General features: G+C 37.2%; 1 protein-coding gene across 1 annotated transcript in view; it reads left to right on the top strand.

The window, feature by feature from the left end:
• Positions 1–25,886: 25,886 nt before the first annotated feature.
• Positions 25,887–26,278, top strand: part of LOC115216693 (probable G-protein coupled receptor Mth-like 3) — a 2,256-nt gene continuing 1,864 nt past the window's right edge. Inside the window, exon 1 of the mRNA XM_029786218.2 lies at positions 25,887–26,278. This exon is cut by the window's right edge and continues 1,864 nt beyond it. Coding sequence (XP_029642078.1) covers positions 26,121–26,278 — 158 coding nt within the window. The 5' untranslated portion in view covers positions 25,887–26,120.

Raw genomic sequence — 26,278 nt, 5'->3', positions numbered from 1 at the left:
CAGTACTGGTTAATTCTAAAGGTGGACGAGCTTTATACTGTACTCTATCACGTTTCTAACGGAATATAATGTATGTATGTATGTATGTATGTATGTATGTATGTATGTATGTATGTATGTATGTATGTATGTATGTATGTATGTATGTATGTATGTATGTATGTATGTATGTATGTATGTATGTATGTATGTGTGTATGTATGTATGTATGTATGTATGTATGTATGTATCTATCTATCTATCTATCTATCTATCTATCTATCTATCTATCTATCTATCTGTCTACCTATCTATCTATTTTCCTTTCCCTTTTTTCCTCTCCCCCCTTTTTTTATTTTTATTTTTTAAAAATTTTATTCCCCCCTTTTTGTCCTCTTTCTTTCCCTTTACGATCCCTTTTGATCGAAAACCAAACGCCCTTTTTTTACCCCCAAAAGAAAAGCTCTACCTTGTAATTTGTCCTGTCTGTGTGCAGCCCTGTGTGGCTAATAAAGAAACATATCTATCTATCTATCTATCTATCTATCTATCTATCTATCTATCTATCTATCTATCTATCTATCTATCTAACTATCTATCTATCTATCTATCTATCTATCTATCTATCTATCTATCTATCTATCTATCTATCTATCTTTTCCCGTCGAAGGCGACGTATTAGCGTCCAGCTTTTTGCAGAACGACCTCTACAAATGATTTTGTTATAGTCATCGAATGTACGACTGCTGCACTGCTCATTCTCTCCTTCAAATTTTTTAACAGAATAATAAACTAATCTGGACCTCCACAATAATTAGTTTTATGAATTTAACTTCTTATTGTCATAGAATTTTGTTATGTAGAATGCGTTGTAACTACAGTAAAGTTACTTAAAGAGAAAAATACTAATTTGCATGGTTAAGCAACACAAATTTTATAATAAATATTCTATAAATCCTCTCTTTCATTGAAACAGTTCTGAACTGTAGCATCGATATGTGAACAATAAGACAGTCCTCTATAGACGAAATAAATGCTGGACATCGCTTTCATTTAAAATTCTTTCATAATGGAGTTCATATCCCAAGTAGAAGAAATGATGAATTTGAAGAATAAAGACTCTTTCAGCTGCTAGCATTTTGCATTTACTAAAAACTACTTTTTTTATTGAATGTATATTTGGAAATACCAAATATACCATTGACACAGTTTTTAATAATAACAATTAAGTTACACAGTACCTAATAGCGAAAAAAAGAGGGTTTGTGAAAGACGTAATATACATAGGTTTCACAAGTTAATAATTGTCCAACCGAAATCAATTTTAGATACATTGAACTAGCTGATCTCACCACATATAAAAAGTTAATGAAGAAAGAGAACTGACCAGTGTTGACTACCACACATGCTGTCTATTGCTCCTTGTGAAAACGGAAGAGATTATAGAAGGGCCTGAATTTCTGAGAATTACGCACTTAAAGTGAAGGGGAACAAGCGCAATGGCACATATATATTTACACATACACACACACACGCACACACACACACACACGCACACACACACACACACATACACACACACACACACACACTCACACACACGACGGGCTTCTTCCAGTTTCTAGCAACCAAGTCCAACATTTTGGTTGGCTGAAGACTCTTGCTCAAGTACCGTTCTGTGGTAATGAACTCAAGGCCACATAGTTTGAAAGAAGCTTCTTATCACACAAATACGTCTGTCTTTATCCATACAGCCATGCTTGTGCCTATTATATCTAAATACAAAGTATTGTTGTAAATGATGATTGGTCAGAGGGGAAAAACATTTGAGGCTTTCAAACAAAATGTACACTTAAAGTGGGTTGGAGAAATATTTCCGTTTTTACGACTTCTCCCTTTTCATTTCATCAGATTCAAGCATCTGTTCTTGAAAACGTCAGTACAATCAAATTAACTCTAAACTCCCTCTTAATCGTGTGTTGCATACTTAAAATAAAACAACTTAGATATTGTGTTGATATTTAAACCTCTTCATAAGTGGACTGAATGCAGGTTCATAGTTTACTACGACATAAGTTATAGTTGTTATATTCTGCATATGGATTTAAGATCTTTACAAGCTATATTTACTTTTCTAAATCTGTTGTTGTTCAGCTCCGGATATATCAACATGAGATAAAGCTTCGATGAAAGGCAACAATGATCATCGTGTCATCTGTTCAGTCATGATATATTTACGTTATTCACGGATATTTAAGTTATTATTATTACGTTATTAACGGATATTTAAGTTATTAACGGATATTTTCACCAGTTTTGGAAGGAGATCAGTGCAATTTGGAGCGGATTTGACAGTTGTTTGACCCTTTAGCATTCAGATTATTCTGTGAAATGCAATGCTTATTTATTCCCATTGATTTGAATTAATCATGCACTGTCTTCTGGCTTGAACATTTTGATAAAGTGATTGATTCTTTTACCTTTTGCATTGACATTATTAGAGTAGGTTTGAACTGTTGAATCTGGTCAATTTGAATATAAAAAAAGACAGAATATTTTGGTCGGAATTGGCCAGTTTAAATGCTAGAGGGTTAGAGTAACGAGGTGGAACCACATGGGAATTCTTTATTAAGCTCTAAAAGGTTTTCGTGAAACATGATGACATTAGTAATCCCATTGGTCATTTGTGTTAACGAATGACATTTATTTTTCGATATATTCATTCTGCACATAGTAGCTTAACTTACTGAACTTTGATCAAGTGAAAAATACTAGATGGAGCATCAGCTCAAATATAATGAGAATTTCATAAAAAGGCGAATAAGAGACATATTAACAATAAAGGCAGCATGCAGATGAATGATAACAGCGAGTTTAGTGTGGAGAACTAATTTTTATAGCGACTGTTTCAAGTAATGTGTCTAATATAACTATTCCAAGTAAGAACATCTTTTCGGCACTTGTTCCACCATATTACTCTACTGCTGGTATCCGAGTACTGTTTTCCAACCTTGTTTCGCATTTATGTGTTCACTCTGGTACACACACACACACACACACACACACACACACACACACACACACACACACACACACACACATACACACATACACACACACACACACCACACACATAGAGTCAGATATATATACGTATATACATACATACACACACACATACACACACACAGTCAGATATATATATATATATGTATATACATACATACATACACAGTCATATATATATATATATATATATATATGTATATACATACATACACACACATATGCATATAAAAAGGGGTTTGTATGATTGTGTATAGAGGGATATATATTATTCAAAGAAATTCCAACTGTGTCTGTTTTTTATGTTTTATTTATATTCTTTATAATATTAATGTAGAATATAGAATATATAGTACAAATAATATATATATATATATATATATATTATATATATATATATATATAGTAAAATGAAATGAAGTCCCTTATATTTTATATTCAATATTTCATCTATTCAATAACACAATACTTCATTTCATTTTACTATATACACATACATTATTTATACTATATATTCTATATTCTACATTAATATTATAAAGAATATAAATAAAACATAAAAATCAGAGTTGGAATTTCTTTGAATAATATATATATGTATATATATTCACTCTTCTAAGTTTGCACATTAATGCAATTGTTTTCGAATCAGCAACTATTAAAACAACCAAAATACTTATATTTTTTCGTGTGAAATGCAGGCTAAAGATACGTTATTTTTTTGAATAAGTAATACTGTTGTCTTATTAGATCTGCATATAATCACGAGGTCACTGTTGAATCTTAATTACTGATTAGTTTATATTTGATGTAGTGTCTAAATGCGTTTTATGTAAGAAAAGAGTGGACTGGATTTCCTTTATCATTAGACATAAACAAAGCGACACATCACCGACTCTCAGCTTCTACCAAGCTACTCAACCAACAAGAAATAACAGCTAAATCTCCACCAAAGAGAAATTCAATCTTAGGAAATCTTCATTAAATTGTATGGTATGGCGTGCTATCTGTCTGTGGAATAGAAGGGATGGTCAAGTCAGGAAACGTTTGACTACAGATATCTTGTATCGGAAGTGACATTCAGCAAAGCAAAGCCAACGACAACAGCAAGTGACTGTAAGCCGATTTAATGATTTGCCAGCCACCCACTCATCTACTAGTCAAATGTATAAATAGAAAAATAAAAAAATAGAAATAAAAAACTTCAACAAGTTTCCTTTTTAATGTACTAAGATAGACATAAGTTCTGCGTCAATAAGTTTGCAGTCCACCGTTTGTAAAACAGAGAGAAATGTCGCCAAAAATTGTGAATGACACATGGAGAGTCGAAATAATGTGCATTCGTTTCATTTTCATTTTAATAAACAGAGTCAATCTCTATTTATTACCAATAGCAGTTGCGCTCTTCTTCTTGTTTCTTTACCTTCGTGAAGAGTAACTTCAATCTTGAAATAATATCAAAATCAAGCAGATTGAGAAAATAATTTATTTTATGTTACACCGTATAAAAATTGGGACATTTAAAGGTCCTGGAAGTTATCTCAAGAGGCAGGACTCCAAGGAGAATCATTAATCAAAATGCAGCTTTTGTGCTTTGTTCCTTATTACCGTTGGTTTATCAGCCTTTCTGGTTTTGCAGAATGGTAGTATTGAGCTAAATCCTGGACCAACGATATTTTTGTCATTCAAGAAACAATCGGAAAATGAGAAAACGGCAATTTTATCCGTTAAACAACTGAATCAGTTTCATGTGAGAATCAAAAGTCATTTAAAAAAATATTTTGGATACATGCAGATAACAACAGATAATACCTGAAGGTCTTACATCAAATATTCGAATGTGTTTCAGATAATGGATGCTATTATTTAACACTACAGTTCAAAGTTAGTTTCGTTTGGTGCATACATTAATAAGAATGTGAGTAACCTTTAACAGGTATGTTCTTCTAAGAATCGTTTCCATTATTTATGTAATTGTCTGAAGAACTTTGAAGAAAAATAAATTTTATCCCTGAGGGCAAAAGAAAAAAAAAAGAAAAGAAACTAAAAAAAATGGAAGGTTTCCTATTATGCGGAGCCAATAAATGAGGAAAAAATTTGGTTAAAAAGGATTAATTTGAAGTATGAAGACCGGTCGGTTTTACTTTCGAAGGAAATGTTATGCACCGACTTGCTGACGATAGCTTGAATATAACAATAGAAAAGTTTCCTGATTTTCCTGTGCTACTCACGGTTATTTTCACATACAGATTTTCCTATGTATTGTCCACACCGCACTTTGTTCATACATCACACAAAAAGCAAACATTTTACTTTGTCAGCAATTTTTTCGGTGGCTGTATAACACAGTTTAAACTTATCCGTCTTACAAGAACTAACCGCACAGATAACTGCTCTTTACTCGCCACAAAACACATAACACCTACAATTAAACAAGTTGAAATAATTAACACCCAGGTTGGTCCATACGATTGTGGTCTTTTTGCGCTTCAATACCCGTTTGAACTGGTCATTCAAAACTCTAGACAAGTTTCTATTTGATCCATCAAAAATGCGAGGCCATTTTCAATTTTGTCTTGAGAATAATAAATTTATTCCTTTTCCAAAAAAGAAAATGTTTCAAATACCAACAAAAACGAAACAAGTAACACACTTTTTATCACCCACCCAGAAATGGGTTACTCCTACAAAGCCGAGTAGAAGTTATGACCCTTCACAGAATTATCAACAGCCCTTTTTTGACACCTGACAGATTCCATGTCCTAAGTGAGGATTTCCATCAAAGCTGAAAGGAAAAAAGTCAAAACACTGATGCAAGTAATGCCGGGGAAAACGCTAGACCAAGAAAATTAACCATGCTAGAAAATAAGACGGTAATGAATTTATCAAAGTTAAAATTTTTGCCAGACAATATCTCTGTCTTAGAACTTGCACTTGGTTTCTGTCCAAGCACTAAGAATTTTGACGAAAATAAATGAACACTAGGAATATACTAGTTTGTCCGTCGTCACAAGCTTCAAGAATAGTTTTTTGAAAGAATTGGTCAGAAAACTTCAGGTCTGTTAAAAGAAATGATGAAAATCGGATCTAGTATAACTGGATTTTAAAGAATCCAAATTGGTATCCGGATACAGTTCGGGAGGGACGGTTACAAGCACTGCTGGAATTCCCCGAATCTTGTCAGACAGGAATCAAGGAAAGCCTTAAATCTTGTAAGAAAAAGAGCTGGAATAACCTTACGGATCCCAGTGTAGCGCACTCAGTCACCTAGCAAACAATGATACTATTGTTATGAAAATGGCGGATAAAGAAGTCGCTGCTGTAACCTGGACCAGGATGCGTACATTTCAGCTGCTTGTGATGAAGTTTTAAGCGACAAAACTTCTTATGACGAACTGCTTGTAGATCCAAACCTCAATTACAGAGAGATACTTGATAACATAATTTTTAAAATTGAGGAAAAGAATTTCACAAATGACACGGAATCTAAGCTATTACGTTAAGAAAGAACACCTGTATTTTACGGTCTTCCAAAAACACTTCAAAAAATTTCGAAAAATTTCCTCCATTGCGCCCAGTATGAAGTAGGTATGAATGTTGCACTACAAAAATTTCAGAATGGCTGGATAATTTTCTGCTGCCAGTAGTTAAAAGAGCAAGTTCCTACATTCAGGATACTTTTGATATTGTTTCCAAATTGAAAAAAATTCTAAACATCGTAGTAGTGTTAAAGACGCTTTTTGGTAACCATGGATGTTTCTAAATTATACCCCAAAAATGATGTTTGGAGAAAAGTTTTTTTCCATCAGACGAAGGGATGTGCCATAGGTGCCCCTATGGCAGTTAATTTCGCAACTGTCTTTCTGACAAAATTTGAAACGCAATTAATGGAGACATTCAAATCCCTGCATTGTCATAAAAATATACTCTGGTTGCGGTTCATTGACAACTTCTTTTTTGTCTGGAAAGGAACTCAAGATAGTTTAGTCAAATTTTTACATTTCTGTGACTGCTTCGCGAAAGACTATGGCTTTAAGTCCAACATGAAATTCACATTGAGCTTTTCAAAAACTAGCGTCGAACTTTTTCGTCACAAACGTCAAGTTTTCGGAAGACCGGTTAGTCACAGAATTACTTTGCAAACCCACGTCATCCCAAATTTACCTCCACTACCACTCTCATCGTCCACATCATACAATCATATCAAATCTGAAGTCACAGTTTTTGAGGATAAGACGTATTTGCACAGATATTGGGGATTACTGGAAACATGCAAATACTTTTCTGCAGCATTATGTAAAGTGCGGTTATAGTGAATCCAGATCAAAGGAAATCAGGAATGGCAGAGCTGAAATTAGTAGTGATAATCAAACTTTCACGCCTAATTTTATCAGTCAGAAAAGGGCTCATGGCCGAATTCATTTCGTGATTAACTGGTACTGAAGTTTCGCTGACATTTCAAAAGTGTTGCATGACAGTTACCAAAAATATCCTAATTTCCGACAAATATTTCCTCTTCCGCCTTTTATAGCCTTTAGACGTAATAGAAATATTAGAGAAATATTGACCAGTACCTCTAATTTCTGTTCACTGCACCCCCAAAAGCACCCATAAGAGATGCAAGCCCTGTTCGTTGTGCAATAGCGAGTCAGACCAATTCCATCAAAAATTATAACAGAAATATTATGATTAACACAGAAGCGGGGACCTGAAAGTATTCTCATTTGATGTATGCAGCGGAATGCACCAAACACAAAATGACTTATGCTGGTTGCACAATAGAATGATTGCATAAAAGATGTAACGGACATAAGTACGACGTCAGGCACAATAAATGTTGTTCCATGGAATTTGCGGAGCATTTCACATCAAACGGGTGTAAATTTGAGGACCTGAAGGTGCACATTCTCAAAAATACCCTCACCCCACTGCACGATCAGTCCTCAAGACCCATGAGGATAGATAAATTTGTGAGCTGTTGACATCTCAACCTAGAGGAATTAATAAAATGGCAGGTAAATTCCACCATATTTATACTAAACATTTTGGCTGAATATTTTCTTCTCCAATTCTTTTATTTTTTTCTGTTTTTTTTTTTATTATTCTTTCTTTCCTTCCTTGTGTTACCTTTTGTGAAAGACGGAAGAATGATGACGTCGTTTTACTTGGAAAGAAAGGCAGTTTTCCCGGTTTAATTCTGTATATCTCAGCGTTCCCTATCCTTGATTTTTAATTTGGTCTTATATTTTGAACTTGTAAAAGACGCACGGAGACCCGAATTATTGTTCATTCGCTACATTTTCATTTTAATAAACAGAGTCAATCTCTATTTATTACTAATAAGAGTCACGCTCTGCTTGTTTCCTTAACTTTGTGAAGAGTAATTTTAATCTTGAATTATTATTATTATTATTATTATTATTATTATTATTGTTACTAATAGTAGTAGTAGTGGTGGTGGTGGTGGTGGTAGTGGTGGTAGTGGTGGTGGTGGTGGTGGTGGTGGTGGTAGTAGTAGTAGTAGTAGTAGTAGTAGTAGTAGTAGTAGTAGTAGTAGTAGTAGTAGTAGAAGCAGCAGCAACAAAGTTAGTAGTATGTAGGAAGGTCGCGTATCATTGTTTCGTTTCCTTAAAATAGAAATATTTTTGACATCACGGAAATAAACTAGGCAGCAATACGAAAGTTGTTATTACAGAGAAATAGCTGGGGATTGTTAGGAATGGCCGATGTAAAAATAGAATCAAGAATAATATGCTAGAATGGTAGGAAATAAAGAGGAGGATGAACAGGAAGAGAAATTAGAAAAATCATGTAGGCGGCGTGGCTAGCTTCTTTGAGATCAGTTTTAGTTCAAATTTATCAATCACCTACGTTATTTGATTTCACGTAGTAATAATTATAACTACATGGTGTTTTGAATAAATTCGACACGTACATTTGTCGGATAGTTCATCCGCATATACCTACCTACCTACCTACCTACCTACATACATACATACATACATACATACATACATACATACATACATACTACATACATACATACACATACATACATACATACATACATACATACATACATATATATATATATATATATAATATATATATATATATATATATTATATATATATATATATACATATATATATATATGAGTTGAACGCAGATGCTATCCAAATTCTTTTACTTTCGACATATGTTTCGAAGACAACATTGGTTTTATTCCAAAGGAATTTTCCATGTTAACGGTAAACAAAGGATAATTCATTCATCCATTTATATATATATATATATCGTTGAAGTTCATAGGAAAACAAAAGACGAAGACAGGTGTATGAACAACAAGCAAGTGTAACAGTTTGGAGCCCAACTAAGTACTAACTAGGCTCGACTTTGCTTAACTTCGGTGATCGGACGAGAACCGGTGTTTTCAAGGTGTCATAACCTCTCTTGTTACACAAGTAGTCCAAATAAGAGAGATAGCAAAATAAAATATTTTTATTAACAAATAATCCAATTGACTTTTTCTTGCTCTAATATGCAGTCAAATATTGTTTTCTATTCTAGGCACAAGACCCGACATTTTGGGGGAGGGAGCCAGTCGATTACACCGACCCCAGTACGCAATTGGTACTTATTTAATCGACCCCGAAAGGATGAAAGGTAAAGTTGACCTCGGCGGAATTTGAACTCAGAACGCAAAGATAGACGAAATACCTATTTCTTTACTACCCACAAGGGGCTAAACACAGAGAGGACAAACAAGGACAGAGAAACGGATTAAGTCGATTATATTGACCCCAGTGCGTAGTTGGTACTTATTTAATCGACCCCGAAAGGATGAAAGGCAAAGTCGACCTCGGCGGAATTTGAACTCAGAACGTAACGGCAGACGAAATACCTATTTCTTTACAACCCACAAGGGGCTACACACACAGAGGGGACAAACGAGGACAGACAAACGGATTAAGTCGATTACATCGACCCCAGTGCGTAACTGGTACTTATTTAATCGACCCCGAAAGGATGAAAGGCAAAGTCGTCCTCGGCGGAATTTGAACTCAGAACGTAACGACAGACGAAATACGGCTACGCATTTCGCCCGGCATGCTAACGTTTCTGCCAGCCCGCCGCCTTGTATGCAGTCAAATAGTGAAAATATTTACTTGATTTTATCTGTAGCGTATTATTTAATCAACTCAATGCTATTGAAATCTTTCAACGTAATTAATTGCGAGGCCAGGAGTGTGAAAATTAATTAGATGTTAGATGTCAGGGCAAAAAATTGTTAATAGTTGGTCCCATGTAATTTGCAGTTCAGTGTTGAGGGTTTTGTTAATGAGGCATCAGTGTATTCAAAGCGACTTTGTAGACATGAAACACTCCTCATGCTCGCACAAGCGGAAATTTGTTCCACTTATATGAAAGTATGTGTACGATGCTTTGTGATTTATCCATCATATTAGAAAATTAACAATATGCATTTCGTAAAAAGTGATGCTATCTTACATTTCATATTCTATTGACATTATACCTTAGGGTTTGAAGCTATAAGACTTAATAAACTATTCTGAGCAAGTAAATTATTTAAGCTGTGCATCATAAAATAGGGGTATGTTATAAAATGAAAACCTGATGTGTCAGAAAAGAATGGATACCATATTTGAAATCAGCATCAGAAAATTAACTAAAAAAACAACCACAAAACCGAAATCAGCAAAAAAAAAAAAAAAAAAATATGTTGGCTAGGGTAATTTATTCTGCATTGTACACCGTTTAATTACACATAGAAAACCTCATAGACAACATTATAAATGACAAAATTATAAATCTCTGACATAGTTGTTATTCTGAAAGTTTACTGTAATGTACTCTCAAGCCACTTCAGTCCCTTGGCAATTTTTCTCCTCCTTCCACATAGTTTTCTATGTCACTGAACAATAAGCGAATGGGTTTTATCTAGAACGCAGAGGCAGTGATACACCTTCAACATATATGACATCTGAGCCGTAAAAAGTCACCTTACAATCCACGCATATATTTATATACTTCCTTTGGTGGTATAAACTGAAACAATGAAACAAATAACAAACGAAGCGTGTGACGAAATTAAATAAGAAAGTAGAAACGATTCATACATTAAAAATTAAGGAAGAGAGAGAGAGAGAGAGAGAGAGAGAGAGAGAGAGAGAGAGAGAGAGAGAGAGAGAGAGAGTAATTGGAGACGGGAAAACGGGGTTTCGGTTCTGACATTAAACAGCATTTAAATCATTAATGAATATCAAATGAAACATTTTTTTCTGGTTTTATTGACTGAGTTACTATAAATCCCAGTGCACTGTTATGAAACTATATATATAATATACCACACACACACACACACACACACACACACACACACACACACACACATATATATATATATATATTACAACATCCACATTCAACAACAATGAAAAGGCTAGAGTTGGAAAAACTTCATCTGCAGACCGACATGAAAACCTCCATTGAAAATCAAAGAGCTGTGGAGGAACAGTGGGTAATCAAAAACATCAAACAGAACCCAAAAGTGTTCTATTCTTATGCAAATAAGCATAGAACCACTGTCTCACCCATTGGGCCATTGATTGATGATAACGGCATTCCCCAACACGATGCTAAAGAAACGGCAGAAATACTGCTCTGTCTTTAGTATTCCCACTGATATTGGCGTAAGAGAAGCGAACGAAGTTGACTCCCAACATAAAATCTCAGACATAACCTTCACTGCCACTGACATCATAGCAGCAATAAATGAGGTGAAATACTACTCTGCTGTAGGTCCTGATAGATTCCCCGCTAGTCTCCTGAAGGAATGTAGACACCAACTTGCAGTCCCTCTGACCAACCTCTGGAGAAATTCGTTAGACGTAGGTTATATACCGAAACAGTTTCTATCCCAGTCAGTCATCCCGGTTTTCAAACAGGGAAACAGATCCCTCGCACTCAACTATCGCCCAATCTCACTCACCTCCCACATCATTAAAGTGTTTGAAAGAGTGTTAAGATCAAGGATAGCTGACTTCCTGGAGACCCACAAACTCCTAAATGCAAATCAGCATGGCTTTCGCTGTGGCAGGGACTGTCTAACACAGCTCTTACACCACATTAAAGATGTACTCAAAGCCTTGGGAACAGGTTCGAACTCTGAAGTCATATATCTTGACTTCAGTAAAGCGTTCGACAGGGTAGACCATAATATCATACTCTCAAAATTGGCAAACGTTGGAATCCGTGGAAAAGTTCTACACTGGATTAAGTATTTCCTGGCGAATAGAACACAACAAAAGTCACCCCAGGGGACTGTCTTGGGTCCGCTACTCTTCATAATTTACGTAAACAACCTTTCCAGTGTCGTACATCACTGCAAAGTGAAAATATTTGCTGATGACACTAAGCTCCAGCAAATCGTCAATGAAGAAGCAGACCGAACTCAAATCCAGTCTGATCTATATGCTGTGAGTCAATGGGCAAACAGAAACAAAATGCAACTGAACGAGGGAAATATTGAGCTGATGCATTTTGGAAGAAATTCCTCACTAAAACAGCCATACTCTCTTCCTTCATGGGAGCAGCTCACTGCCTCTAACAATTTCAGAGACCTGGGTGTAATTGTTGATGACGATCTCAGTTGGAGTGCACACATCAACAAGAAGGTCGATATAGCTCGTAGGATGAGTTCCTGGATCTTAAGAACTTTCCGGTCCAGAGAACAAGGTGTCATCATACCACTTTTCTCCTCCTTTGTACAGCCACACCTCGAATACTGCTGCCCACTGTGGTCTCCCCATACAAGACAAAACATCTCGAGGATTGAATCACCCCAGAGGGCACTCACTAAACGAATTGAAGGCATGGCTGCTCTCGATTATTTGGATCGCCTTAAAGCCTTGAAACTCTACTCTCTCCAGCGTCGCCGTGAGCGGTACATCATTTGTACGATGTGGAGAATATACCGCCAACTTTACCCAAACGACCTGAACATTAGCTTCAAGGTTCATCCAAGACTGGGACCACGGGCCATACGTTCCCTGCCCAATTCAAGATCACAGCATACATGCACACTGCAACATAATTTATTTTCCTCAACAGGCCCTGCCCTATTTAACATTGTCCCGAAAGAGATCAAAGAGGAAAAGGATCCCATCAACTTTAAACGGAGTCTGGATAGATTCCTTCAAAGAATACCAGATAAGCCACCCATAATTGGATACAACTCACCCAACAAAAACTCACTACTTGAATGGACCATAAACAAAACTTGACTTGAACAGGATTCAAATAATCCTATCAGGTGGTGCTATTAAGTTAGACATGGCCAGGACCAATCTTTGGTCGAAACATATCTAAGCTTATCTAAATTTATATATATATATATATATATATATATATTTATATATATATATATATATATATATATATTATATATATATATATATATATATATATATATATATATAATATATATATATATATATATATATATATAAACAGATATATATACATACATAACGTAAGTGGTATCAGCCATCTGAATGTGGCTAGGCACGGGGGGGGGGTACTGATGCTTTTAGCCCCAGGCGATCAACGTCACCAGAAGGACTTTAGACACTATCTCAGTGTCCTTGTGTTGTTTGTAAAGGGAGGTCATCCTCCCTCGAAGATCCGGGTACTACATACAGACTATAGTTTCGAGGTCATTGCCTCTTGTCAACGCATGGTAAGCATGGTAAGTCCTTCTGGTGACGTTGATCGCCTAACCACATTCAGATGGCTGATACCCCTTACGTTGTCGAGCAGTTACTGTTTATATCTCGTTCAGAGATTTATTATTGTTTTCAGACAGTTATTCTACATCAGTGACAGCGGTTACTGTGAAAAACATTATATATTGTTTGTAAAGGGAATCCTTCATCGAAGGCCGGTGCTTACCATGCGTTGACAAGAGGCAATGACCTCGAAACTATAGTCCGTATGTAGTACCCGGATCTTCGAGGGAGGATGACCTCCCTTTACAAACAACACAAGGACACTGAGATAGTGTCTAAAGTCCTTCTGGTGACGTTGATCGCCTGGGGCTAAAAGCATCAGTAACACCCCCCCCTCCAGTGCCTAGCCACATTCAGATGGCTGATACCCCTTACGTTGTCGAGCAGTTACTGTTTATATCTCGTTCAGAGATTTATTATTGTATACATACATACATATATATATATAATATATATATATTTAACAATTGCAGCGTGGAAGGTGTTTATAAGCTATTTAAGAAACGCACAAAAATCGTTAGATTCATTTCAACATTAAAATTTAATTTGCCAAAATATTTTCGTCGCTTTGAGACCGCACCCTGTTCACTAACAAAATTCCGTACTGTTTCAGCTGCAAAGCTGCGATCATGCTAGAGCACCACCGTTGACTGAGCTGATATGTGGCATTTAGTCAATGAGGGAGTGTCATGCTGCTGCCCTCATGTGAGTTTCCTGCCGTGAAGTAGGCTCGTCTGGAAACCTCAAGAGGAAGAGATCCAGTTTTGTTTTAAAGACACTTACATCCACACCATACAGGTCTCTCGGGCATTTTGGAAGGATATTAAAGAGTTGTGGGCCCTTGAAGCTCAAGCTGTTGCAGTATCTGGTCCTGTATTTTGATAGCAATGCTGGGATATTTTTCACTATGCAGTGGCGCCCTTTTCTGCAGTTTGAGTAACTTTCAATCCAAAGTTTGGTACAAGGCCTTCTATGATTTTCCAGACGTATCTCATTGCATATCTCTCTCGCCTTCGTTCCAGGAAGAATAATTTTAATTCTTTCAGTCTTTCCCAGTAGCAGGTACGTTGCATCGAGAGATTTTCTTAGTGTAGCTTCGTTGTATTGCTTCGAGTTCCGCCGAGAAACAGTCTAAGCGGCTGAGAACTTATGTCCTCCAAAGGATCATCAATGTCTCCTTTTCTCTTGTTTTGAAAGTTTGGAGAATCTAGCCAGCCAGCAGTCTGCATTGTATTCCCAAATTGGTAATATACACTAGGAAAGATGCATCATTGCTCATGTCAATGCCCTGATTTTGATTCAAGGATTTCAATTCCTCCTGGGCCAGTGTATCCTGTCTACATGTCGTTTAGCTTTGTATGCTGGAAGTGCAGAGCCTGAAATTTTTCTGAATTAAACTGCAGGTTGTTGCTCTCAGCCCACCTGTATATTGCGTCCAACTTCCGTTGCAGATGCGCAACATTTCCAGGATTATTTGAGTCTTATGTGTCATCTGCATAGCTAGATAGGGAGGCTATCTGAGCAGCCGAGGACATGTCTGAGAGGGCCACTATGAACACCAGTGGCCCCAAGACAGTGTCATGTGGAACACCACTTGCTATTTGTGTTTCCTTGGAGGTGGCTCCATTGGCCACTACTTCCTGAGGTCTATCATTTAGAAAGTTGTGCAGCCATTCTCCAAGTTTCTCGCATATGTCGAGATCACGCAGTTTGTGACATATCATACCATGGTCAACTTTGTCAAAGGCTTTTGCAAAGTCAAGATATATCACATCTGCGCTTGAGTATTCAGCAGCTGTTTTAACACCCAGTCGTAGTGTTGCAGGTGCCGCCTCTGACATCCACAGCTTGTCCAAAATTTCGTTGCTTCCGTAATTTTTTGACAGAATTCTACTCGCAATTGGTGATCGTTCTCCTTCAGTTCTTCCATGATTTGCGTCTTGTACGGATGAAATTTAAAGTCAAAATGGAGAATTAGTTGAACAATCTTATGGGACAAGCTTTCTGAGTTGAAGCTGTGGGTTCCGCAAGACAGAAACACGAAGAGCCTCGATATTCTGTGGCGCTTTTTGGCCATCATGTCGGGTCCTTTTTAAGAACCGATCCAGTTCCTTCAAAGATTTTAATCCACGATCATATCACGTGTTCTGAGCGAACTCGACCATGACACTCTAACTTGAAATGACGTCGGGACTCACGTTGCTCACCCTCCAAACTATCGTTGTTTTTGTAACACATTGTTATGGCAGAGCCCGCATTTGGCCGTTCCACTGATCCAGGAATACTAAATTGCAGGGTTCTTTCAACTCGCTATACTGCAGTGATGTCAACTGTGCAGTAGTACATAGTTGCCTGTACTCATTTCAAAAGTTGCCGTTTTATTTGTTCACTATTTGCCCATCATTTTTCTGTTAGATTTGGATTTTCTTAATTTTATTGGATTTTTTAATAGTTGCCGGATTTTTGTGTTTTCTGTATATGTGTATACGCATACATGCATACATACATACATACATACATACATACATACATACATGCATGCATGCATGCATACATACATATATACATACATACATACATGCATGCAGACATACATACATACATACATACATACACACATACGTACATACACTTGTATATGTATCTGTATACCTCTCTTTTTCTCTCTCTCTCTCATTCTATCCTCTGAGTGTATATATATATATAATTTAAAAATAGAATATAATCTTTATAAGAAATTATCAAGTAGTTAGCGCCAAAAACCTCATAAGGGAAAAATTTATTAATTACTCCCTTTAAATATATTTATTTATATTAAAGGCATTACTATACATAAATGCCTCACGCTAGGAGGGACTCTTAAAGTCAAAACTACCACAATAAACACATTTTGTACCGAACGCGAGGGAATGCAACTCTGGAAGCGAGCCTTTTAAAAACAGATCTGTTTTTAAAAGGCTCGCTTCGAGAGTTGCATGTGTTTATTATGGTAGTTTTACACACACACACACACCACATATATATATATATATATGCGCGGGCGTGATCTGTGCGTGTGTGTGGGGGCGGTTGTGTGTATGCGCGTGCATGTGTGCGTATGTGTGTGGATATCGGCATCTGTAGTGACCTGGCAGAGTCACTAGGCCTCGGTTAGATTGTTTTAGGAGAATCATTCTGTTTCAGTGAGATCTGAGTTTGAGCTGAACCAATATCAATTTCAGCTCTCGGCATTTTGGTAAGGATATCGTGCAAATCTTATAAGGTTTCTGTTATTCTTTTGCTCATCTTCCACTATTGTAGAAATAGCTTGCAGTATCAGACGCAGAAAGGGATGAACACAACTACGGATATATATATAAGCGTTCATACGTACTTATATATATATATATATATATATATATATATTATATATATATATATATATATATATATATATTATATATATATATAATATATATATATATAGATATATATATATATATATATATATATATATATATATGTGTGTGTGTGTGTGTGTGTGTGTTGTGTGTGTGTGTGCATGCGTACGTGTATGTGTGTTTTTAACAAAGAAGAGTATTCCCATGCAGGAAAGAATATAGCAGAGTTAATTTTGAGGGTTGAAAATGCATTTGAGTCTTCAAACGTGTCGTAGTTTTTAAATTTCGTAACATATTTATTAAAATGCCAAACGGGTTTCGAAAATTTTAAATTTTCTTTGTGGTAGATAAAAAAAAATGCTAGGAAATATTGAAAGTACAAGGGAAACGAAAAAAAAAAAAAAGACACTGCTTAAAAGATCAAATGTTCAAACAAAATTCAATATGGTAAAAGTTTCACAGACATAGACTATAATAGAAGTTCAAATGTTCGAATAAGTTTATAAGTCATACGTTTTTGAAAGTTCAGTAACATTGAGTTATATTAACAATTAAATACGATGGATTTAATAAGTGTAAAGCAAAACAAAAAGGAAGAAAAAAGTAGGTTTTTTTTTTACGATTTCCCCCGCAATGCATAAAGGAGGAATCTTCGTCATTGCTGGTGAGAGCTTGAATAGCTTTGTATGTATATGTTTTTAAGGTAAAGATCAACTACTGATTGGTTGTTAATTTAATGGTGTCGCTTATTTATATCCGCCTGAGGTTTCTAGTATTTTTATTGACCAACTGCCTGAATATATTCTGGTCAAATATTTTGGTTTGACTAGTAGAAATTCAGTACACTGGTTGGTTGATTTCGTTTTTATCAAAAGTCTTGGTAACTTGTTTTTGTCTAACGGTCGCCGGTTGGTTGAATCCCTTAAGAAGTCAATGGTCTCGGTCAGTACAATGTTCCATTGTTTTCTTCAGGTGCTACGGTTTTGACCAGAAGAAAATCTAATTGTTTAAGCCTAGAGTGAAGTCGTCAGAAACTGGAGTTTGAGAAGATGCAAGGTGTTATTGTACAGATAAGGTTTTCAATCCCAGGGGCAGCTCGGCATTAAACTTTTGATTTATGTTTGTTGTTTCTTGTCGTCTTTCAGGAATAAATTGAGTTTTCTCATCCTGGTGTATTGTTTAGTATGTTTACTTGCTGTTTATATTCCATCATAAACAAGTGTTTCTGGTTCATTGATATAGATGTAACATTTAGTTTTTGATATTTGGTCCCGGGGTACATATCTACATGTTTACTAAAGGGAATTTTTATAAATGTGGTATCATAAATCTGTTGACGGTGTACCGTCATTCGGTCTCTGAAAAGCAAGCTCGTTTGGCCAATATAATCCCCGCTACAGAACGTACAAAAACGACAGACATCAAAGAATTACGAAATTCAAGAAAACTCTTTGACATACTTAAAACTTTACCGTATATATCAACACACAAACCAAGAAACATAGAAGCATACAAAATGATCCATATGTATATACCCCTTTTGATGGAGGATCTGCAAATAATAAAAAACACTATAAACATAAAATTTTAAAACTACAACATTTAACTCAGATACAACCTCACGATCGTAAGATCGTAAGTGAGCCATGCACTTTCACAATATATATATATATATATATACGTTTCTCCACATGAAAATTCTCTGAATAACGCACAGAGACGTACACACACGCACACGCTCTCTCTCACACACACACACGCACACACACACAGGCGCAGGATGGCTGTGTGGTAAGTAGCTTGCTTACCAACCACATGGATCCGGGTTCAGTCCCACTGCCTGGCATCTTGGGCAAGTGTCTTCTGTTATAGCCCCGGGCCGACAAATGCTTTGTGAGTGGATCTGGTAGGCGGAAACTGAAAGAAGCCCGTCGTATATATGTATATGTATATGTATGTGTGTATATGTTTGTGTGTCTGTGTTTACGTCCCCCAACATCGCTTGACAACCGATGCCGGTGTGTTTACGTCCCCGTAACTTAGTGGTTCAGCAAAAGAGACCGATAGAATAAGTACTAGGCTTACAAAGAATAAGTCCTGGGGTCGATTTGCTCGACTAAAGGCGGTGCTCCAGAAGAGCTCGATATGAATCACGACTATAAGATACCCGGTTTTGGTTAAACTGCACCGCAAAATGTGGGAGTAGTTAGGAATCTAAATCGTAGGAGACAGACAGCACACAAACTCTCTTTTATATATATATATATATATATATATATATATATATATATATATATATATATATATATATATATATATATATATATATATATATATATATATATATATATATATTATATATATATATATATATAATGTGAAGGCGCATGGCTCACAGGTTAGAGCGTCGAGCTTACGATCGTGAGGGCTGTGAGCTCGTATCCGGACCGGGCTGCGTGTTGTGTTCTTGAGCAAGGCACTTTATTTCACGTTGCTCCAGTTCACTCAGCTGTAGAAATGAGTTGCGACGTCACTGGTGCCAAGCTGTATCGGCCTTTGCCTTTCCCTTGGATAACACTGGTGGCGTGGAGAGGGGAGGCCGGTATGCATGGGCGACTGCTGGTCTTCCATAAACAACCTTGCCCGGATTTGTGCCTGGGAGGGTAACTTTCTAGTTGCAAACCCATGGTCAATCATGACCGAAGAGGGTCTCAGCATATATAAAATGTGTGTGTGAGCGTGTGCGTGTGTGTACGTCTCTGTGCGTCATTCAGAGCATTTTCATGTGGAGAAACGTAGTAATTTCCGTCACGTTTTTCAAGTGCACATATGTTTTTTAACTCTTACTGATAATTACCTCTTCTCTAATTCCGAAATGCCAAGTTACGGGAAGTTATCAAAACCAAGAGCAGTTATGAAGCGGTGGGGGATGTGGGAGACACAGACACAAAGATACACGTATGTGTGTGCATGTGTGTGTGTGTGTGCGTGTGTGTATAGGCGCAGGAAAGGCTGTGTGGTAAGTAGCTTCCATACCAACAACATGGTTCCGGGTTCATTCGCACTGCGTGGCACCTTGGACAAGTGTCTTCTACTATAGCCTCGGGCCGACCAAATCCTTGTGAGTGGATCTGGTAGGCGGACACTGAAAGAAGCTCGTCGTATATATGTATATGTATATGTATGTGTGTATATGTTTGTGTGTCTGTGTTTACGTCCCCCAACATCGCTTGACAACCGATGCCGGTGTGTTTACGTCCCCGTAACTTAGTGGTTCAGCAAAAGAGACCGATAGAATAAGTACTAGGCTTACAAAGAATAAGTCCTGGGGTCGATTTGCTCGACTAAAGGCGGTGCTCCAGCATGGCCGCAGTGAAATGACTGAAACAAGTAAAAGAGTAAAAATGTGTGTGTGAAGATCGGCTGCTACACACTGTCTGCCCTTCAAATTTACTCATAAAGCATTTCTATAGTAGAAAACACATGCTTATTGTGCCGTGTAGTGAGACTGAGCTAGAAAGCTCGCGGTTGCAAGTGAAGCTTTTAACTATAGAGTCTTGCTTGCGACTAAGCTAAAATTTTCAGTTTCTTCTTTATCTCTTTCCCTCATACATTATTTACATTATTTACATTTGACGAATATTTGTCCTTATCTTGTTCGTTGTTAACTCTTAAATATAGAACTGTCTTTCCCAGATATTTTCACAATATATTTTACTATATTAATTCTTAACAGAAATGTCTATATATTATTCCATCGTTTTTTCATACATACGATTCGGTTAAATTTATACTTGTCTTCGGTACGTCGAAGTGGGCAATTCCATATTATTATTATTATTATTATTGTTGTTATTGTTATTGTTGTTGTTGTTGTTGTTGTTATTATTATTATTATTTTTGTTATTGTTGTTGTTGTTGTTATTATTATTATTGCCTTTTATTCATTTTACACTGTTTATTGTGTAATATACAATTCAGGCATTATATTTATATTCTTGTACGAAATAAGTAAATACTGTAGTGTTGTGTATATTGTGCTACATGAAGGAAACACAGAAAGTTTTGTATAATGCACTGCTTTCTATGGAATTTTTATGACAGGCGTTGTTCAAATTACTTTGAAAGTTGGATATAAATTAAGTATTTTGATATACATAAGATGAGTTCAAATCCCACTAAGATGAACTTTGCCTTACATACATTCAACGTCGATAAAATATAGTACCAAACTCGATGGTTGGTATCGATTTAACCCCTCTCCTCAAAATTGTTAATCTCACTCCTGAATTAGAAGCCATTATATAGTTAACGTGGAGGCGCAATGGCCCAGTGGTTAGAGCAGCGGACTGGCGGTTGTAGCATCGCGGTTTCGATTCCCAGACCGGGCGTTGTGATGTTTATTGAGCGAAAACACCTAAAGCTCCACAAGGCTCCGGCAGGGGGGTGGGGTGGCGATCCCCACAACTTTCTCTTACTCTTTCTTCTGTTGGCTTGCTCGCTTAGCCAGCGGGATGGCGTGATTTGAAGGCTAAAACAATGCGAAGCGCATTGTGACCGGCGATGTGTAGCAACATCTGATAGCCTGGTCGGTCACGGTGATCACGGTGATATATTTAACACGGAAGAATAAAAATATCTATCCTTTGGAACCATGGAGGTACATGGCCTAGTGGTTAGAGCAGCGGGCTCGCGGTCGAGGGATCGCGGGTTCGAATCTCAGACCGAGTTGATGTGTGTGTTTATGAGCGAAACACCTAAGTTCCACGCGGCTCCGGCAGAAGGTAATGGCGAACTTCGGCTGACTCTTTTGCCACAACTTTCTCTTACTCTTTCTTCCTGCATCTTGCAGCTCACCTGCGACGAATCCGGCGTCCCGTCCAGGTGGGGAACCTTTACGCCAAGGAAACCGGGAAAACGGCCCTAATGAGCCAGGCATGGCTCGAGAAGGAACAAACAATGCTGTGGAACGAAATCCACAGCTCAGTTTCAATCTATTGCAAATTTCATACGATATCAATGCGGTAGGGAAGGTATGAAGACAGTAACATTCTGTTTTAAAACCCTTTGACATCTTTTAAGATTTCGTAGGAACATAATATACTGGTGAAATTATATATTGATTTGTAAGTGATTACGTTTTCAGTTTATTAGTAGAGTAATTTCGCAATTTATAAAAAAGAAGAAACCTGTAAACAGAACATGTTTATCTAACAGCGACAGGTTGGTATTTTATACTTATTAGGTCTCATTTAACTTTCACGTAGTCAAATAGTACATTCTCTGTTTAAGTATCGGATAATCATTCTTAAAATGAGGTTGTGCGGCAAATACATAAACGTAGTTCCTTTTCTTATATGTTATCACCGTGACCACCGTGACCGACCAGGCTATCAGATGTTGCTACATATCGCTGGTCACAATGAGCTTCGCATTGTTTTAGCCTTCAAATGACGCCACCCTGTTGGCTAAGCGAGCAAGCCAACAGAAGAAAGAGTGAGAGAAAGTTGTGGTGAAAGAGTACAGCACGGATCGCCACTACCCCCTGCCGAGGCCTAACGGAACTTTAGATTTTTTCGCTCAATAAACATTCACAACGTCCGGTCTGGGAATCGAAACCACGATCCTACGACCGCGAGTCTGCTGCTCTAACCACTGGGCCATTGCGCCTCTACATTATCTGTTATGGAATCATTATATGTTTAGGAATCATTTATAATATATTGGTTTCAAATTTTGGCACAAGACCAGTAATTTGGGATTACTAAGTCGAATATATTGACACCCAGTGCTCAACTGCTACTTATTTTATAGACAGCGAAAGGATGAAAGGCAAAGTCGATCCTGGCTGCATTCGAACTCAAAACGTAAAGATGGACGGAATGTCTAAGAATTTTGTCCGGCGCGCTGATGAGTCTACCAGCTAGCAGCCTTACTCGCAGAAAACCTAGCGGCGTATGATTGTGTTTCTTTACATTTGATTCCCAGCGAGATGAACACTGCATTTTCTCTCTGGAATTAAAGAAATAAATTATCATTCAAGTAATTATGCTCTACCTCAATATATTTGCTACTGTACTTCAGTTAGAATCCTATAATAACTACACGGAGGAGATGAATTGTTACACTCAGAGAAATCGTTATATTTTATCATGGTTGAATGGGTTTCGGGAGAGAAATTTGGCTGTAAATTCTACGAGGACTCCTACGCAGGCTTATCTAGTTGGCTTGCGACCAAAGGACAATTTAATGTAAGTGTGATTAGCACAAAATCAATTAGTTGTAGTAATGTAAAACATGAAACAGTCATATAGATTAGATGTAACAGGTGGAATAAAATGTCGATATCAATTCGACTATAATATTCAAAGAGCTGTCGTCTCTATTCATATAACAAAAATCCAGAATATTTAATAAAAGACATGGCTGTGCGGTAAAAAAAACATGCTTCCTAACCACGTGGTTCCAGGTTGAGTCCCACTTGCGTAGCACCTTGGGCAAGTGCACTTTACTATAACAGCGGGCCGAACAAAGCCTTGTGGGTGGATTTCGTAGATGGAACCTGAAAGAAGCCTGTCGTGTAAAGCAAAGTAGTCAGAAAATCTCAATAAGAGATGAAAATAGTAATTAAAGTGAATCGCCACATCAATATGGTTGTTCGACGTTACTATGCTTTTAGCACTAGGCATCTTCCGCCAGCTGGTTATAGGTGCAGTCTGCACCCTGTATATATTGTAAGCAGGGGAGTGAAACCCTACCATCCTCCAGCTGAGACGGGGTCGCGAGAACGACACGGTTTCGGACTACTTCTGCCTATCCTCAGGGGCGAACACACGACTGCTAGAGAGAGGGTAAGTCTGCTCCAGCACGCATTATACAGAAAGCAAAGCGACCATCGGTCACTAATTTGCAATCCGGTCGTCTGCTCGAGGATGGTAAAAGATTCGATTCCCTGCTTGCCACATATACAGGGTGCATGCTACACCTATAACCAGCCGGTGGAAGATCTGCCCGGGATTAAAATGGTAGTAAAATCGAGCAGACATACTGATCTGGCGATTAACTTTACTTATGTGTGTGTGTCTGTGTGTGTGTGTGCCCGTGTATGTGTGCATGTATGTGTGTATGTATGTGTGCGTGTGTGTGTTTGTCCCCCACCACCGCTTGACAACCAGTGTCTGTGTGTTTACATCACCGTAGACTAGCAGTTCGGTAAAAGAGACTGATAGAATAAGTACCAGGTTTAACAAGAAAAGGCAAAAAAATGACTGGGCTCGATTCATTCTTCAAGGCTCCAGCATGGCCACAGTCTGATGACTGAAACAAATAAAAGATAAAAGATACAAATAAACATATACAAGGTAATTTCCAGAAATTCTGGGACATTTATTAACTTTATAGTAATACAAACCTCTAAACTCCTTCAAAATAGACTCTTTTGTCTTGAATGCAGATATGGAAGCGCTCCTGTCACATTGTGGAGGGCCCATGGAATTCTTCCCAAGTGATGAATTCCAGGACCCTCGACACAGGCTCCTTTATCTTCTTCAGCTTGGTGAACAACAAGAGGGAACAAGGTTTGAACTGTAGAGAGAGTAAAGGGCAGTTCTTTGTTACGTACTTGTTACCAGGAACTTTGTTAAGTACTTTGTTACCAGGAACTCTAGACTGGTGCATTGCCCTGGTACAGGCGTTTTGCTATGAAATCTATCCCTATAATAGCTGAACTTTTTCATTTGATCTGACTGGGAAGGCTTTTCTGTCTGTCTGTCTGCCTATCTATCTATCTATCTATCTATCTATCTATCTATCTATCTATCTATCTATCTATCTATCTATCTATCTATCTATCTATTTGCCCACCTATCTATTTGTCTGTCTACGTACATACGTACGTATATACTTACCTATCTACCTAGCTAGCAACCGACCTACCTACCTACCTACCTACCTACCTACCTACCTACCTACCTATCTACATACATACCTATCTATCTATTTGTCTGTCTATCTATCTATCTATCTATCTATCTATCTATCTATCTATCTATCTATCTATCTATCTATCTATCTATCTATCTATCTATCTATCTATCTATCTATCTATCTGTCTGTCTGTCTGTCTGTCTACCTATCTACCTATCTATCTATCTATCTATCTATCTATCTATCTATCTATCTATCTATCTATCTATCTATCTATCTATCTATCTATCTATCTATGTGTCTGTCTACTTGTCTGTCTGTCTCAATATCTATATACATATTTGCATGCATGTATGTATGTATGTATGTATGTATGTGTGTGTGTGTGTGTGTGTGTATGTATGTATTTATGTATGTATGTATGTATGTATGTATGTATGCGTGTGTGTATGTATGTATGTACATCTATGTGTGGCTCTTTATATTTATCCCGCACAAAACGTAACTTGCATATGGATTCGTATATATCAGTATTTTTATTGAATCCGTCTGAAGTTTTCTACTTTCCCCACACCCTCCAATTCCCTATCTCTCCCTTCTGTTACACACCTCCTTCTCTTCCTATTTTTTCTCCTCTTGTCTCTCTCTCTCTCTTTCTCTCATGCGCCCATACTCTCACACAAACACACACATATACAAAGCAAACGTTTAAACAAACACACACACACAAATACACTTACAAATATCCTCATACATCCGTACATATATACTTAATAACGGAAATTTATATTCGAGTGATGAATTTCCCTTAACGCCGGATGATGTGGGATCGACAAGATTTATATAAGTTTGTGGCTGATTAATATATTTAGTGTATGTGTTAATATTAAAGCTGCCCGCATTCAGCTTGGCTTCGTTCAACACGAGATAGCTTAGGCGAGAGACAGCGACTAGGAAAATGCTGGTGTTCACGTACTTTCTAGTAGCACTTTTCACTTTGATTTTAGCCAAAGATAAATGTGGTCATCACGAATGTGCCGACCAAGCATTGAACCAAAGCTATCACTTTTACCTACAGGGTTGTTTCTGCGATACTCGCTGTGAGGTTTATGGCGA

The sequence above is a fragment of the Octopus sinensis genome, linkage group LG10 (assembly GCF_006345805.1).
Source record: "Octopus sinensis linkage group LG10, ASM634580v1, whole genome shotgun sequence".
NCBI lineage: Eukaryota > Metazoa > Mollusca > Cephalopoda > Octopoda > Octopodidae > Octopus > Octopus sinensis.
Note: the sequence above shows the minus strand (reverse complement) of the source record. Positions and strands in the feature narration are given on the sequence as shown.